The following is a 14,612-nucleotide window of genomic DNA, read 5'->3' on the forward strand; positions in this document are numbered from 1 at the left end:
AGAATGCTTGTCTCATGTTCACAAAGGCCTTAGTCCATCCCCAGCTCCAGGGGAGAAATGCTGCTCTCCTTTTGAGTGTGCAGTATGCAAAGATATAATCCATGGGCTGGATGTGCTGGAGAGCTGCCCCAGTGAATAAAACCACCAGCTGTTCTTGCAGAACCTGGATTCAGTTCCCAGCACTCACATGGTAGCTCACTACCACCTGTAGCTCCAGTTTATAGCTGACTTCTGCAGTCACCAGGCACATAAGCAGACACAGACACACATGCATGCAGAGTACCTGTACACATAAAATAAATATCTAAAATTTGAAATGCTTTTTAAAAAGTATAGGCCTAGCATTTAAAAACTCCAAACAAAAAGGATGACATTCTGTTTTCTATCCCCACTCTCAAGACAGGACCAGTGTTCCTCAAGTCATCCTCCCTGGATAAAGGCCTGGGTGTGTTAGCCATTTGGCTCTTGGACGCCCTCTCGGTATTCTTTAAGAAAAAACAGCATAACAAAAAACAACCTGAGTTGAAAATTCTCCAGCTCCAGCCACAGAGTGAATGAAAGCCAGCTTTAGTGTTTGTCACACCTGTGTGATTCTAAAGGACTGGGAAAAGAGACAGTCTGTGCAGAACGGTGGTGCAGCTGCCACAGCTCTGCTGGCCCTGCCCTTTTCTGGACGGAGTTTTCTGCATGGTTCTTCTGTTGAACCTTATGAGGGAGTGATGTCATGGCCTTTTTCCTGTGTGGTAGTAACAGTACCCAGGAAAACAGGCATCTGCTTACACACTCTTAGATCCCACTTAAATGGTGGGAAAATGTATGTGGGGTATGTGTGGCATGTAGTATGTGTGTTTTGTGTATTTAATGGTGTAAAACCTTAAGAATAAGAAGGACCACAGTAGAGGGAAATTAAGTTGGGAAGCAAAAATAAAAGAGAAGGACTTCACAGACCCATAGAAGCCAAACAATAATTGATAATGCCACAGCAGGGAGCCTCACTGCTCAGCGCGTCCCCAGAGTCCCACAGAGCTGTAATGGCCAATGTCCCAAACGTTTGGGAATCAGAATAAAGGTGAGCTGGGATCGGGAGTCCAGGTGGTCATACAGCAAGTTTGAGGACCAACTTGGTATACTTGAGACTTTTGAAGGACCAAAATCCAGGAAGACTGATGCCCAGAGCTTTGTCCCCAGCAGGAGCTGGAGCCCTGAAAACCCTATACATGTAAAGTAGTTCCTTCAGTGTGGTGTTGCACTTTTGTCCTCTCTGCCAGGGTGCTTAATTCAGGACTGCGTTATGGCAGAGTACTAGAGCAGATCTCTCTGGGGAGTCTGACCAGACCCAGGAAAGACCTGAAAATAATTTATAACAGTGGGGCTCTGGACCACAGTACTCAGCCAGAACAGCTTGCCATGTGACTCAGTGTCTACACCCTAACAACTGCTTGACTTCCCACTCCAATGCTTAGCAACACTACTACACAGATATGGAACAAAGGAAAGCAGAACAGTGAAGGGACTTGTCACCGGGTGACACCTCACCCTAAACATTCCAGAACCAGAGAATAGTGAAATTCCAGACTTGAAAGGCCCACTGAATGGCCAGTACAGGGTTGGAAGTAGATCCCCAGCAAGGCAAAGCCATTTGCAGTTCCTGAACAAACCATACACAAAGACCAAGTGTTTGAACGGCACCAGCCACCTTCAGCACCACAGGCTAAAAAGCTGTGGAAGTTGGGAAGTTGCTTATACTACTATAGCTCAACCACTTTGAATGAAGTGAGAGAAACAGAAACCATCAGATACACTAGGTTTCAAGATAATGTACTTTCTACCACCTCTGTTGCTATGGTTTTTCCAGACAGGGTTTCATTGTGCAGCCCTGGCTGTCCTGGAACTTGCTCTGTAGACCAGACTGACCTCAAACTCACGGAGATCCTCCTGAGTGCTAGGATTAAAGGTGTGCACCACCACCACCTGGCTCCACCATATCTTTTTAAAGTATTTTTTAAAAGTATTTCTTAATGTTTATTTTGCATATTTGAGTGTTTTGTTTGCATGTGTGTCTGTGTGCCATAATACCTAGTGTCTGTGTACCTAGTGTCCACAGAGGCTAGAAGAAGACATTGAATCTGTGAGACTGGAGTTACAGGTGGTTGTGAGCTGTGGGTCTGGAAACTGAATTTGAATCCTCTGTGAGAGCAACCAATACTCTAACCACTGAGCCATTTCTCCGGCACCCTCTTTAAGGAAGCCATTGGAGAACCCGAGAAGAGGAAACTAGAACTTTCAAAAATGAGGTTCAGTCCTGCATAAAGCATGAAAGTCATCCAGTGGTGCTAGTGAAAGACCTGGGGGATGGGGCACTGTCACAGCAAGAAGGTGCCTCTCTGAGAGGTGGTGCAGAGGGAGGGCACAGTGCTGAGTCAGAAGCAATTCCATGTGAAACCGAGGGAGTAGATGAGAACGACTCCAAAAACAGCATCACCTTCCACACCCCTCAGCTATGACTGATGTTTATGGCATCTTCAGATTAACACCAAACATTGCCCTAAGTCCAGTTAAGCCAAGTAATTGGGAGACTGTAGGACAAGAAGAGGCAATGGAGGCCATGGAAAGGAAGTGCAGTGGCCTTCCTCATCTAGAGTAAATTCAGAGAAGCAAGTTAGCAGGATGAGCTGCTTGGCTGTGAACAAGTGCAGATGCCAAGGAAGCTGGTCAGAGGTTCAAGTTGCTGGTAAAATAGGAGGTGTGTGTGTGGGGGGGGGTCGTCTGTGCTGTTTAGACTTCCTTCTGATTCCCACTGGCTATAAACTGAGTATCAGAAACCCACAGTGCTGATGCACATGGGAAGGGAGCCATTACAGCAGTCCCCTCCTGTGAGTGGCTTCACATTTTTAGCTGCAGCACTGCACTACCTGCTCCCACCAAACTACAAAAGCTTCTGAGGAGCTGGAGGAGTCAGCATACTAGTGCCTTGCTGAGCCGCCTTTCTCTTCTCTCCCTAGATTATCCTCTGGACTTGAACCACAGTGAAGTCTTCCCCCCAACCACGACATTTCTTCCTGAAGATTTCACCTACTTTGCCAACCACCCTTGCCCAGAGAGGCTCCCTTCCATGAGTAAGTAGATCCGGCTTACCTCGATGCTTCATGCAACTAGTTCTTAACAAGTTACTTAACTTCTGGTTAACTAATGCGGAAGGGAGAGTGTGACCAGCTGGCTTCTCTGACTTTGGATAGTGAAAGGCTTCCTGCTCTGGGAGTTGGGGCCAGAGGAATTCTTTTACCTCAGCTTCTCTTCAGCCGAATCTGCTGCTGTTGACCCATATTCTCAGCGGTGCTGTGTTCTGCCCTTTGTGATGGCCTTCATGAGGTGTCCTGGAGAAAGATCTGGCCAAGGCTTTGTCATTTTTGTGTAAATTGCCCACTGGTTATATCTGGTTTGATACAATAGACCCTCTACCCACCTTCTTCTTCTGTGTCCTGCTGCTTTGTTCCCATTTGTTCCCCCCCCCCACTCCCCACACTTCCTGTCCATCCCACTCTGGCTAGTTGCTAAAGGTTATTTTCTTTTTGTTGTTGTTGTTTTTATTTTGTTTTTTGAGATAGGGTCTTTTGTAGACTAGGGTCCTTTGTAGACAGAGATCCACCTGCCTCTGCCTCCTTTGGGTTGGGATTAAAGGTGTATGCCACCACATTCCAGCAAAAAGTTATTTTCCTAACAAAATGCTGGTTTAAAAAAAATTCAAGCCCTGCATGGTGGCCACACCTTTTATTCCAGCATTAGTGCTCCTAGCTGTTCTGGGACTCGCTCTGTAGACTAGGTTAGCCTGGAACTCACAAAGATAGATCCTCCTGCCTCTGCAGCCCTGGGGACTAGTATCAAAGGCCTGTGCCCTACTCCTGGCTTCCCTAGCACTTATAGTTGCCATGGTTTCAGTTTTGGAGCTTCGTCAGAGATGTGTGCTCTGAGTTTGGGCACTGTTACTCAGAACCCCTACTCACTGGTGGCTGGGTTGAGACAGGCAGCTGGCCTGAACGAGCTGCCAAGCCTGAGCGCACCTCTGAATTGAGCTACCACCTCATGGACTTTTGGAAGAGTGAGCAGTGAGTGTGTTGAGTGAAATGGAGTTCCCTGTGGCAGGGGTGGGGGGGACTTGAAAAGAGCTGCCTCCCCTTGGCTTCAAGGTCTCTGTTCCTTCCCCACCTTGGCAGGAGCCAACCTCTAAGGTGTTGTCCCTTTATTACACTTCTTTGTCAGATGGCAGTGACACCCTAAAGGGCAGAGAGATGGGAAACAGCCTGGCCAGGGCTCAGCCTGGGAAAGTTTTAATTGTTTTTTCTCTCTGTGTGTCCAGAGGGCCCGATAGACATAAACATGAGTGAGATCAGAATGGACGATATTCACGAGCTCTTCTCCAGAGACCCAGCCATCAAGCTTGGAGGCCACTGGAAGCCTTCGGACTGTGTGCCTCGATGGAAGGTGGGCTATGAGTCAGACCACAGGTGTTAACACATCTGGGGTTCAAGAACTGTAACATCTGGGAACTTGCACTCTGCCTCTCATTTTTGAGAAATGAGTTTCCCCAAGCACTCTCCTGCAGCCAGAGAGATTGACAGCACCCTGTTGACGTGTGGCTGCACTGAACCCCTTTGTTCCCAGGCAGGATTATTTGTGGGAGAGAGGGTCAATAAGTCAGCTGACACATTTGTGGACTGTGTCTTTGCTTCCTGTAAAAGGAACGGCGGGTTGCTTTCCCGCTACCCAGATCCCAGCTAGCTTACACCCGAAATAATTACACGGAAACTGTATTCTTTTAAACACTGCTTGGCCCGTTATCTGTAGCCTCTTATTGGCTAACTCTTACATATTGATCTAACCCATTTCTAATAATCTGTGTAGCACCACAAGGTGGTGTCTTACCAGGAGGATTCTAACCTGCGTCTGTCTCGGAGAGGAGAGTCATGACGACTGCCTCACTGCCTTCTTCCCAGCATTCTGTTCTGTTTACTCCACCTACCTAGTTTTCTATCCTATCAAAGGGCCAAGGCAGTTTCTTTATTAACCAATGAAAGTAACACAATAGACAGATGACCTTCCTCCATCAGCTTCCTGTCTGGTCTCCCAAGTTACTGGAAGATAAGTGAACCGTAGTGCAGTTCTCCAGCTGAACAGACCTTCCTACAGACCTTGGGTCTTTGTAGGGTGACTGTAGTCAGGAGAGGAGGCGGAAGCTAAAGGCCATTCTTTGACAAGTATTTGATAAAGTACTTGGATGCTGCTGATCCTGTGAGGGACAGACCATGACACAAGCCATGGGATAAACTTAGTGTATGGTAGCAAGTGTGCACAGATGACCATTGTAGAATGAGCTATGTGCAGCATTGAGGAGCTTCACTCACTCTGTGTTGGCATACTTCTAGAGAGACCTTTGTGCTGGGTCACCTTGGGTCTATCTGCCTCTTAGAGCTGCAGACTAGATAGGATCCAGATAATTCCATGGTGCCATTGCTTGCATAGACCAGCATTAGAGAATGTCAGGGGGCTCTCAGCACTCCCTAAGGGTTGCATATCTAGGGTTTTCCAACTGTGTAGCAAAGTAGAAAATTGGGCAGCTAGGGCCAACAGCTAACTAACTGGTGGCTTCCTGTCGTCCTGTGGTTCACTGCAGGTGGCCATCCTCATCCCCTTCCGGAACCGTCATGAGCACCTCCCAGTCCTCCTGCGACACCTGCTCCCAATGCTTCAGCGCCAGCGCCTGCAGTTTGCCTTCTATGTGGTCGAGCAAGTGAGTGACATTTAGTTTTCTTCTCTCTCTTCTGAGCCCACAATCTGGGAAGCAGCAGTGACACTGTCTTCAGTATAAAGAGCCCAGGGTGACACTGTCCCCATGAGCTTGGCCCTCCCACATCAATCATTAATTAAGAAAATGCTCCATAGACTTGCCTACAGGCCAGTCTTAGGGAGTTATTTTCTTAATTAAGGGTCCCTCTTCGCTGGGTGTGGTAGCACTCAACTTTAATCCCAGGCTGGCAGATCTCTGTGAGTTCAAGGCCAGCCTGGTCTACAGAGTGTGTTCCAGGACAGCCAGGGAGGGCTGTTACACAGAGAAACCTGTCTCAAAAAAACAAAACAAAAAAGTCTGTCTTCCTTGATATGTCTAGGTTTGTGTCAAGTTGACAAACATCAAAACCATCCAGCACCTCCCTTGCCCCTGTCCTGAGTGTATGTTTTGGTGTTAGCCTGGATAAGAAGGTTAACATGTAGTTAAGTAGGCCATAACTGGTATGAACTGGTTTCTACCTGCCACAGAATTTGTAATCCTCAGACAGTCATCCCTGGAGATCTCAATGACTATTGTAGTGGGACCTTCAGAATAAAAAGCTGAGATGAACACACCCTCTTTCACTAGATGTGTGAGCAGCATGGATTGAGGCTTGGTAGTGCCTGGCCTGTTTCCTGTATATGCCGTGGCTGTAGGCCTTTGTCTTCAGCTGCGGTTTGTGTCGATGCAGTGCTCTCTGAAGAAACAAGACAGAATCCAGTGGACTCCCTGGGTGACTGTGGGCTGAGAAATGCTGCAGTCTATGTGGGCTCAGTGGTCTGTCCACTTGGCTCCTAGGAGCCCTTTTGGTGTGCAGCAAAGGCAGTAAGGTCTTTGCTTCAAGATCCTTTGTTTTTTTAGGTTGGTACCCAGCCCTTTAACCGAGCCATGCTTTTCAATGTCGGCTTTCAAGAAGCCATGAAGGACTTGGATTGGGACTGCCTGATCTTCCATGATGTGGATCACATACCCGAGAGCGACCGCAACTACTATGGCTGTGGACAAATGCCCAGGCACTTTGCAACCAAACTGGACAAATACATGTACCTGTGAGTGTCTCCTCCTCCCAAAGGCCAGTCATAGACACGAGATGCAGCTGGCTGTGACCAGCTGTGTCAGCTGATGGGCGACTTGTTAAGTGTAGTACTGTATGCAGGAGCTCAGCAGTGAGCAGGCGTGAGGCCCAGAGTCACCATCTTGTTCACTGTGGAAAGTGTCCAGAGTAGGCGGGCTGTGGAGATGGAAAGTGGGTTAGTAGTGTGACTGGGGATGGGGAGCGAAATGTTTGAGTGGTGATGACCAGTGTGGAGTGACCGAACACCGAAGGTGGCCATGGTTGCACAACTCCACACACGCTGAGTAAATTCTGTGCTGTCACTCACTGCACAATAAAGTTGTTGCAGACCAGTTGGGAGCTTGGAGTGGTGCTCAGTTCTCTTGCCTGGCTGTGTGAGCCTCCAGGTTCCATCCCTGCAGTACAGGAAAACAGACAAAATCATCAGGAAATTCAACTCTAGGTCTTCTAACATGACTGCTGTCCTTCCTTCAGGCTTCCCTACGCAGAGTTTTTTGGTGGAGTGAGCGGCCTGACTGTAGAACAATTTCGGAAAATCAATGGCTTTCCTAATGCCTTCTGGGGCTGGGGTGGAGAAGATGACGATCTGTGGAACAGGTATACAGCCCGTCCTACCCCCACGCTGCCACAGTGTCCACCAGGAGCTACATGTGTCACCCGGTGTCCTTGAGGCCACATTGGAAAGAACCATATATTCAGCCAGTTGTCGGTGTGAGGCTGGTGGGTGTTTCCTGTGTGCCCCCACCACATTACACAGCAGCTCCACCCATCCTTCTGATGGGATTCTTGGAGTGACTGCCTTATTTTCTTTCATGATGGAGATGAATATTGGGAGTTGTGATTATTTGGAGTTTGTTTTAAAAATTATAGTTATAACATTAAATAACAACAGAAAAACTCTTCTAACCAAAACTAAAAATATATCTCTGCTTTCTATGAAGGCAACTATTCTCAATTTCTCTTTTGATAAATAAAAATAAACAAATGACAGCTTAACAGTCTTTTTATAATAACATATATGAGGGCTGTAGAAATGACTCAGCAGTTAAGAGCGCCTATTGTTCTTCCAGAGCACCTCAGTTTGGTTCCCAGCACACACATTGGGCAACTCGCAGCTGTCTGTAACTCTAGCTCCAGAGGACCAGTGCCCTCCTCTGTAGGCACCTGTACTCACTGGCACATACTCACACACAGACATAGAAACACACGCATAATTAAAACGTAAGATTAATTTGGGGCTGGAGAGATGGCTTGCTGGTTTAGAACATTTGCTGCTTTTGCCGAGATCCTGGGTTCAATTCCAGCACTCACATGGCAGCTCACAACTGTCTATTATAACTCCAATTCCAAGGGATCTGATGCCCTCTTCTGACCTCCAACAGTACCAAGCTTGCACAAGGTGCTTATACATAAAGTTAAAATAAAAATGTTCAATACTTTGTTAGAAAGAGAGTAATAGCAGGGTGTGGTATATCCCAGCACTTGGGAGGCCGTGGAGACAAGAAAGAGTTCTCTGACTTCAAAGCCAGGCTACCTAGTAAGACTTCATTCATAGAACAGGGGAGGGAAGAAATATGTGCATCGTAAAATTCATATGCGAATAAAAATAAATTGCCCCAGTCTGTGCACCCCAAAACAACTTTATTACCATTTCAGTTTGTCTTTAAAACATGGTGAATGAACCACATCAGACCTGTGTCAGTTTATCAGACCCGTAAGTGTCAGTCACCACAGTCTCAGGGTAAGTGTCACTGCTTGGGGCTGGGTGATGTAAGTGTTAGAAACACACGGTGTCTTGTGTGGGATGCTGTCTGAAGCTTACATAGCTTCCTGTTGGCTTGTTTAGCCTTCAGTGTTCCCATGCATACAGGTGGTAACTTAGTAGATTGTCTCATTCCCACTGGTACTTAGGAAAAGGTCTTTGAAATAAATTTGGTCTGAATGTGATGTGTTAGGGCTCTTGAGCCATGATATAGCAATGTTCCCCATGTTCCCTGTGGTTCTCTGTGTACTCTGTGCCCATGTTAGTGAAACCTCCCCAAGCAGAGGGGTGGAGTGCCTGGTGACCTGTTCACAGATGTGTCCCTGCAGTCTGCAGCTACATGCAGGTGAAGACTTCAGGTGGGTGTTGGGGTCATCCTCAGTGGCTCTCCACCTTGTGTTTTCAGACAAGGTCCTTCATTGAAGCTGGAGCTTGTTGATTGAGCTAGGCTGACTAGCCCTGAACTCGAGTCAGCTGTCCATTTCCCTTTCCCCTTTCCAGTGATGGGATTATAGATACACAGCACTGCTCGCTCAGCTCTTAGTGGGTTCCTGTAGATCCAAACTCAACTTATGCTTGAATGGTTGGCACTTTATCAGCTGAGCCATCTCCCTAGTCCCTTATTCCATTGTTTTCAATAGCAATTACATGGTCTTACCACAGACAGAAATCCTAGTTACTCTTCTGATGGGCATTTGATGGGAGTATGCCATCTTTTGTTCACATGTGGAGGCATCGCTCCAGATTATCGAAATGCTTAGTGTGACTACACAGTCAAAAAACACATTGTGACAGTTGCTGGGGTGTGGCTCAGGGATGGAGCACTTTCCTAGCATGCACTAGCTGTTTGTGTGTGTGTGTGTGCCCCCCCCCCCCACAGAGAGAGAGAGAGAGAGAGAGAGAGCGAGCTGGGGAGATAGTTGTTAAAATGCTGAGTTTGACCTCTGAAACCATATTTCTTGCTATTTTTGAAAGCTGGGTCTGGTGGCTGCATTAATTGTTTTTCTGATGATGTGATAAGCACCATGACCAAGCCAACTCATAGAAGAAAGTTGATTTGGGCTTACGGTTCCAGAGGGGTGAGTGTTCATCATGGCAGGGAGGCAGCAGGCATGGTGACTAGAGCAGGCTGCTGAGAGCACACATCCTCAGCCTCAAGCATGAAACAGAGAGAGCAAACTGGAAATGATTTAAACTAAAGCCTGCTCCCAATGGCTGACTTCTTCCAGAAAGGCCACACCTTTTAAACCTCCCCAAACTGTACCATCATCTGGGGACCAAGAGTTCAAATACTGAAACCTAGGGGGACATTTCTCATTCAAACCATCATAATAGCATATGCCTTTGATCCAAGCCCTGGAGAGGTAGAGGCTGGAGGATCCCTGAGTTCCAGGTCAGGCTGGTCTATATAGGGAGTTTCAGGCTAGTCAGAGGTACACAGTGAGATCTTGTCTCAGAAAAGGTTGTTGTTCTCTGTAGCACATGCCTATAATCTCAGCAATGGGAAAGCAGAGCCAACAGATCCCCTGGGCTAGCCAGCCACAGCCTAGCCCATGTGGTGAGCTCCAGGACAGTAGGGTACCTTATTTCCAAAAAGAAAAATGACATAGTGCCTGAGGAATGACATGCAAGGTTGTCATCTGACCTCTCCAAGCACATGCATGTAAACATACACACGAAATGTTAGCACGTTAAAATCAGTTATATGAGTGAGAAGGTACTTGGACATTGTTGGGGAAACTGTGAGGTGTCTTTAGAGTTTGCTAGTCTCTGGGTCTTCAACATCTCACTGCTGTCTCTTTGGTTTTGGACAGGGTACAGAATGCGGGCTATTCTGTGAGCCGGCCAGAAGGGGACACAGGAAAATACAAGTCTATTCCTCACCACCATCGAGGAGAAGTCCAGTTTCTTGGAAGGTTGGTATTGTTTATCTGGCTGTACCATCCCTCTGCACCGGCAGTGTGACTAAGTGTCACGGCTGTCTGTTCTGATTAGCCAAGGTAGACATTGTGCGTGACCATTGGTGAGATTTAGATATTTGGGTCTCCTGTGCAACCTGAGAGAGTTGGTGTGACCTCCTGCTAAGCCCTGCCCTGTGAAAGTGTCTCCAGGGGGAGTAGCAGGGCTCTAACTTGGCTGTTTTTTGTCCCCTCCTCTGTTTGAAATCTCTTTCTGAGGCTTTTCCAGTCTGACCTTGGGTTAGTCTCTTGAGCCTCCATTTTCTTTGGCCTGAGAGGCGTTAGATGAGATCCTGTAAAGCTGGTGAGGCAGCTGTCCTGACTGTGTGGAGCTGGGATGCTGGCTCTGAGTCCCTCTCTGTCCTTGTCTTTCCAGGTATGCTCTGCTGAGGAAGTCTAAGGAGCGGCAAGGGCTAGACGGCCTCAACAACCTAAACTATTTTGCAAACATCACATACGACGCCTTGTATAAAAACATAACTGTCAACTTGACACCCGAGCTGGCTCAGGTGACTGAGTACTAAGATGTGGAGAGAAGTCGTGTCCACCTACCCACCACCCCCTCAGAAGCGCTATGATGCGCCGTCCTGGGGGTCAACACAGGACGAGGACAGAAAGAGAGTGGAGTGCAGGACCATAGGGTTCCAGAAAACTGTCACAGAGCACACGCACAAAGGCCTCAGCTGTAGGCCCAAACAGGGGCAGGCGGCTTGGGGACACCTCTCATCAGCACTGGCTTCATTCTACAAGACAGATGCCTGCCCTGCTGCTCTCGTCTGTCCCCACCCCAGGGCCAGGCTTGGTGCCCCTCGGAGAGATGAATGGCCAGACCCAGAGGCCACCATGGCTAGCCACCCATGGCTTGAAGCAGGAGGACTGCCACACCGTTCTCTGCATCTCTGGTGTTCTCTTTGGTTCTCATTTTGTTTGGTTTTGGGGAGAATTTTTTCTTTCTTTTTTCTTTTTCTTTCTTTATCTTTTCTATCCTTTTTTTTTTTTAAAAGAAAATTAGCTGCATTGGGTGGGAACTAAGGGCGGAGGGGAGGGACATGGAGTGATAGGCACATAACAGTCACTTCTTGAAGAAGTGTAGTTGTAAATAAGCCATGTAAAATGCCTTTTTAAAATTTAATTTTATAGCTGGCTCCACTTCAGAGTGAGGGCTTCGTATATTAGATCACCTTGGGTGGCAAACATAACTGAGTTACCACATAGTTGGAGAGTGTCATCACCCAAATCCCTGTCATTTCAGAAGGGAGTAGACACGGGGCAGAACAAAGAACCTATCACTACAGCCCCTTCACTCCTCCCTCCCCTCCAGAGACTTAACAGCTAAGCAGGGACTGCTCTTAGGGCCACAGTGCTCTCCCCTCTTACAGACCCCCTCAGTGCCAGGGTATGTGGAGGCTGGGCGAGGCAGGGTGCAGGGCTATCACTCCAGTGTGAAAGGCAGGGGCTGATGAACAGGAAGTTTGAAGCCGTTGTGGGATACATAGCAAGTTCCAGGCCAACCTGAGCTGTGTAGCAGGATCTGCCCCCCCCCCCCAGGAGGGGGTGGCACTGTGCGGACCCAGCTCTCTGGACTTTGTTTTTTATCCCTTCAACATCTCAGAGTGCCTGTTGGGTGACGCTCCTCTTTCTTTTGAACTTGGCCAGTTTCTCAGAGCTGTGCCTGCATGACCAGCTGGCTTCAGTGGTTGCTCCGTTTCCCTTTTTTGGTTTCTGGGAAGATGCTGTGTTGTACTAACAAGCAATTGATTGGGAAGGGCTCAGTCAAGGAGTAGGTGGCACTTGGGTGCTGTGTGTCAGCTAGGATCCAGGTGAGATCTCACCAGAGCTTTGACAGGCAGCCAGCAGAGGTCACCCCTGCTTCCTGATGGCAGTTCCTAAACTGCAGTCAAAAGAATTCTTCCTTCCTGAGCCAAGGCCCCTTCCTGTGTCTGCCTTTGCTGTGGCCCTGTCCCTACAACAGGGATCTGTGTGTGGTGAGGAGTGCTCTCTTTAGGCCTCCAACTTCTGTTCTTTGCCTTTTTTGCCTTCAGCGCCCTCGATGTTCATGGTTTACATAAGTGGGTGTGGGATGTGTAAATATGTGGGGTTGGGGTTTTTGCGTTGCACAAGTTGGTTCTGTGGACATATGATCCCCACAGACTGTGGGAGTGATTGGCCAGGCCTTGTTTTTTTTTTTCTTTCTTGTTTTTGTTCTTTTTGTAGAATAGAGTGGTATCTAGGGAACAGATGGCATTGCAGAATGCTTCCCGCTCGTATGAGAGAGCAGGTGCCTGCCCTTGAGAGCGCTGGTGAGCTGCGTCATCTGTTTGCACTGGGCAAGGAGCTGCACGGCTGCGTTGACTTGCCTTTGTCTTACGGTACACAGCAATAAAGATTGTGTTGGTCCCCAGTCCAGACCCTCTGCCCTTCTCTTGTTAGTTTTGAAGTGCTGGGCATGAAACTCATGGCTTCAGCATGCTAGGTGAGTGCTCTGCCACTGAGCCGTGGGCCCAGCCTTCGCTCCCCTCATTCTTCTGTTTCTGCACTGAAGGCCAGGAACTGCTTTCAGTGTGGCAGAGCCATGGTCCTTTAGAGGGGCTTCCAGAGAGGGACAGTGGTGCATGCCGCATGTGTCCCAGTTGAAGCTCTGCCTTCTCACACATGCCACAGGGTACTGCTTTGGGCCAAAGGCTGATACTTGATTTAAGAAAGAAACACCGATTTGGGGACAAAAGAAAAGGTCTTTTTACTGCTCAAAGTAGGGTCGCTTATATTCTTTTGCAATCATGTCCAAGTTTGTTTTTAGTGTGGGCTCTTAGCGGGCACTGTCGATCATTGTCCACTAAGTCACATGCTGAGTGGGAAATGTCACAGTCAGAACCATACCACCAGGCCACATGTTAGTTAGGTCACAGGATGCTTAAAGAAAATGACAGCGAGGAGCGAGTATGACCTTGGTGTATTTTGGCAGCTGAGATTATTCAGTGCTACAGACGAGTGACCCTCAAACCAGCCTTGCCCTTGACTGCCTTGTGTGTGGAAGGTTCCCCTTCACACAGGGTTTCTTTCGAGGGAGAGGGATTTTGCAAACCTTTGATTTTGCTGAAACAGGGACTCTTGTCAGCACCTTCCTTCCTCAGAGGCCAGTAGCGGAGCATGTACTGACTGTACCCACACACCACTGATGAGGCATTGAACGCAGCTAGCTTATTCCATCGTTACTTCTGTTTGTTTTGAGCTTGCTCTCTGTTTAAAAGGTGCCAGGGGTACATTTTTGCACTGAAATCTAAAGATGTTTTAAAAACACTTTTCACAGAAGCAGTCCTTTGTCATTACATTGTTCACTCATGTGTTTGTACATTTTTGTATGTTAATTTATGAATGATTTTTTCAGTAAAAATACATATTCAAGAACCAGACTTCAATGGTTGTCTCTCTCTCTCTCTCTCTCTAACTGCCTTTCAGGGAGATTCTCTCTCCTCTGTAGAACACCACACGTGGGTGACAATTGGGTTCTAGAACAGTCTCTGTGGCCTGTTCTGGGTTGCTTTCTACCTGATTCTACTCACAGATTGTGTGTGTGTGGGGGGGGGTTGCCTTGTTTTCCAGTTTCCTATAGCCGAGGCTGGTCACAAACCTGTTCCATATATGTACTTGAAGGTGACCTTGAACTTCCGATAGGTGTGCACCAACAGGTTTGTGTGGTGCTGGGGAAAGAACTCAGATTTAGTGCATACTCGCCCAACTCTCTATCAGTGGAGGCCCAACCGTCTTTCTTGCTATTTTTTACTTTATGAGTGCATATGTTTGCCTAAATGAGGCCAGAAGAGGGCATTGGCTCACCAGGAGCCGGAGTTAGAGATGATTATGAGCCTCCATGGTTCAAGAAAGTCTATGTACTTAGCCATTGAGCCAACTGTCCAGTGCCCCCATCCCCAGTGTTTTGTTTTTTTTTTTTCTTTTAACATAGAGGACACAGCCCTGCACTTAGGCACTGGGAACAAG

At 47.7% G+C, this 14,612-nt stretch overlaps 1 protein-coding gene across 2 annotated transcripts in view; it reads left to right on the forward strand.

Annotated features, from left to right (window-relative positions):
* Positions 1 to 14,026, forward strand: part of B4galt5 (beta-1,4-galactosyltransferase 5) — a 56,565-nt gene extending 42,539 nt beyond the window's left edge. For both annotated transcript variants that reach the window (XM_085696996.2, XM_048441127.3), the window contains exons 3-9: positions 3,003 to 3,116; positions 4,355 to 4,479; positions 5,669 to 5,785; positions 6,683 to 6,870; positions 7,371 to 7,493; positions 10,473 to 10,574; positions 10,993 to 14,026. In XM_085696996.2, coding sequence (XP_085553122.1) covers positions 3,003 to 3,116; positions 4,355 to 4,479; positions 5,669 to 5,785; positions 6,683 to 6,870; positions 7,371 to 7,493; positions 10,473 to 10,574; positions 10,993 to 11,140 — 917 coding nt within the window. In that variant the 3' untranslated portion in view covers positions 11,141 to 14,026. The remainder of the gene's footprint in view (positions 1 to 3,002; positions 3,117 to 4,354; positions 4,480 to 5,668; positions 5,786 to 6,682; positions 6,871 to 7,370; positions 7,494 to 10,472; positions 10,575 to 10,992) is intronic.
* Positions 14,027 to 14,612: the final 586 nt, after the last annotated feature.

Source organism: Myodes glareolus, chromosome 10 (assembly GCF_982192425.1).
Source record: "Myodes glareolus chromosome 10, mMyoGla1.1, whole genome shotgun sequence".
In the NCBI taxonomy this organism is placed as follows: domain Eukaryota; kingdom Metazoa; phylum Chordata; class Mammalia; order Rodentia; family Cricetidae; genus Myodes; species Myodes glareolus.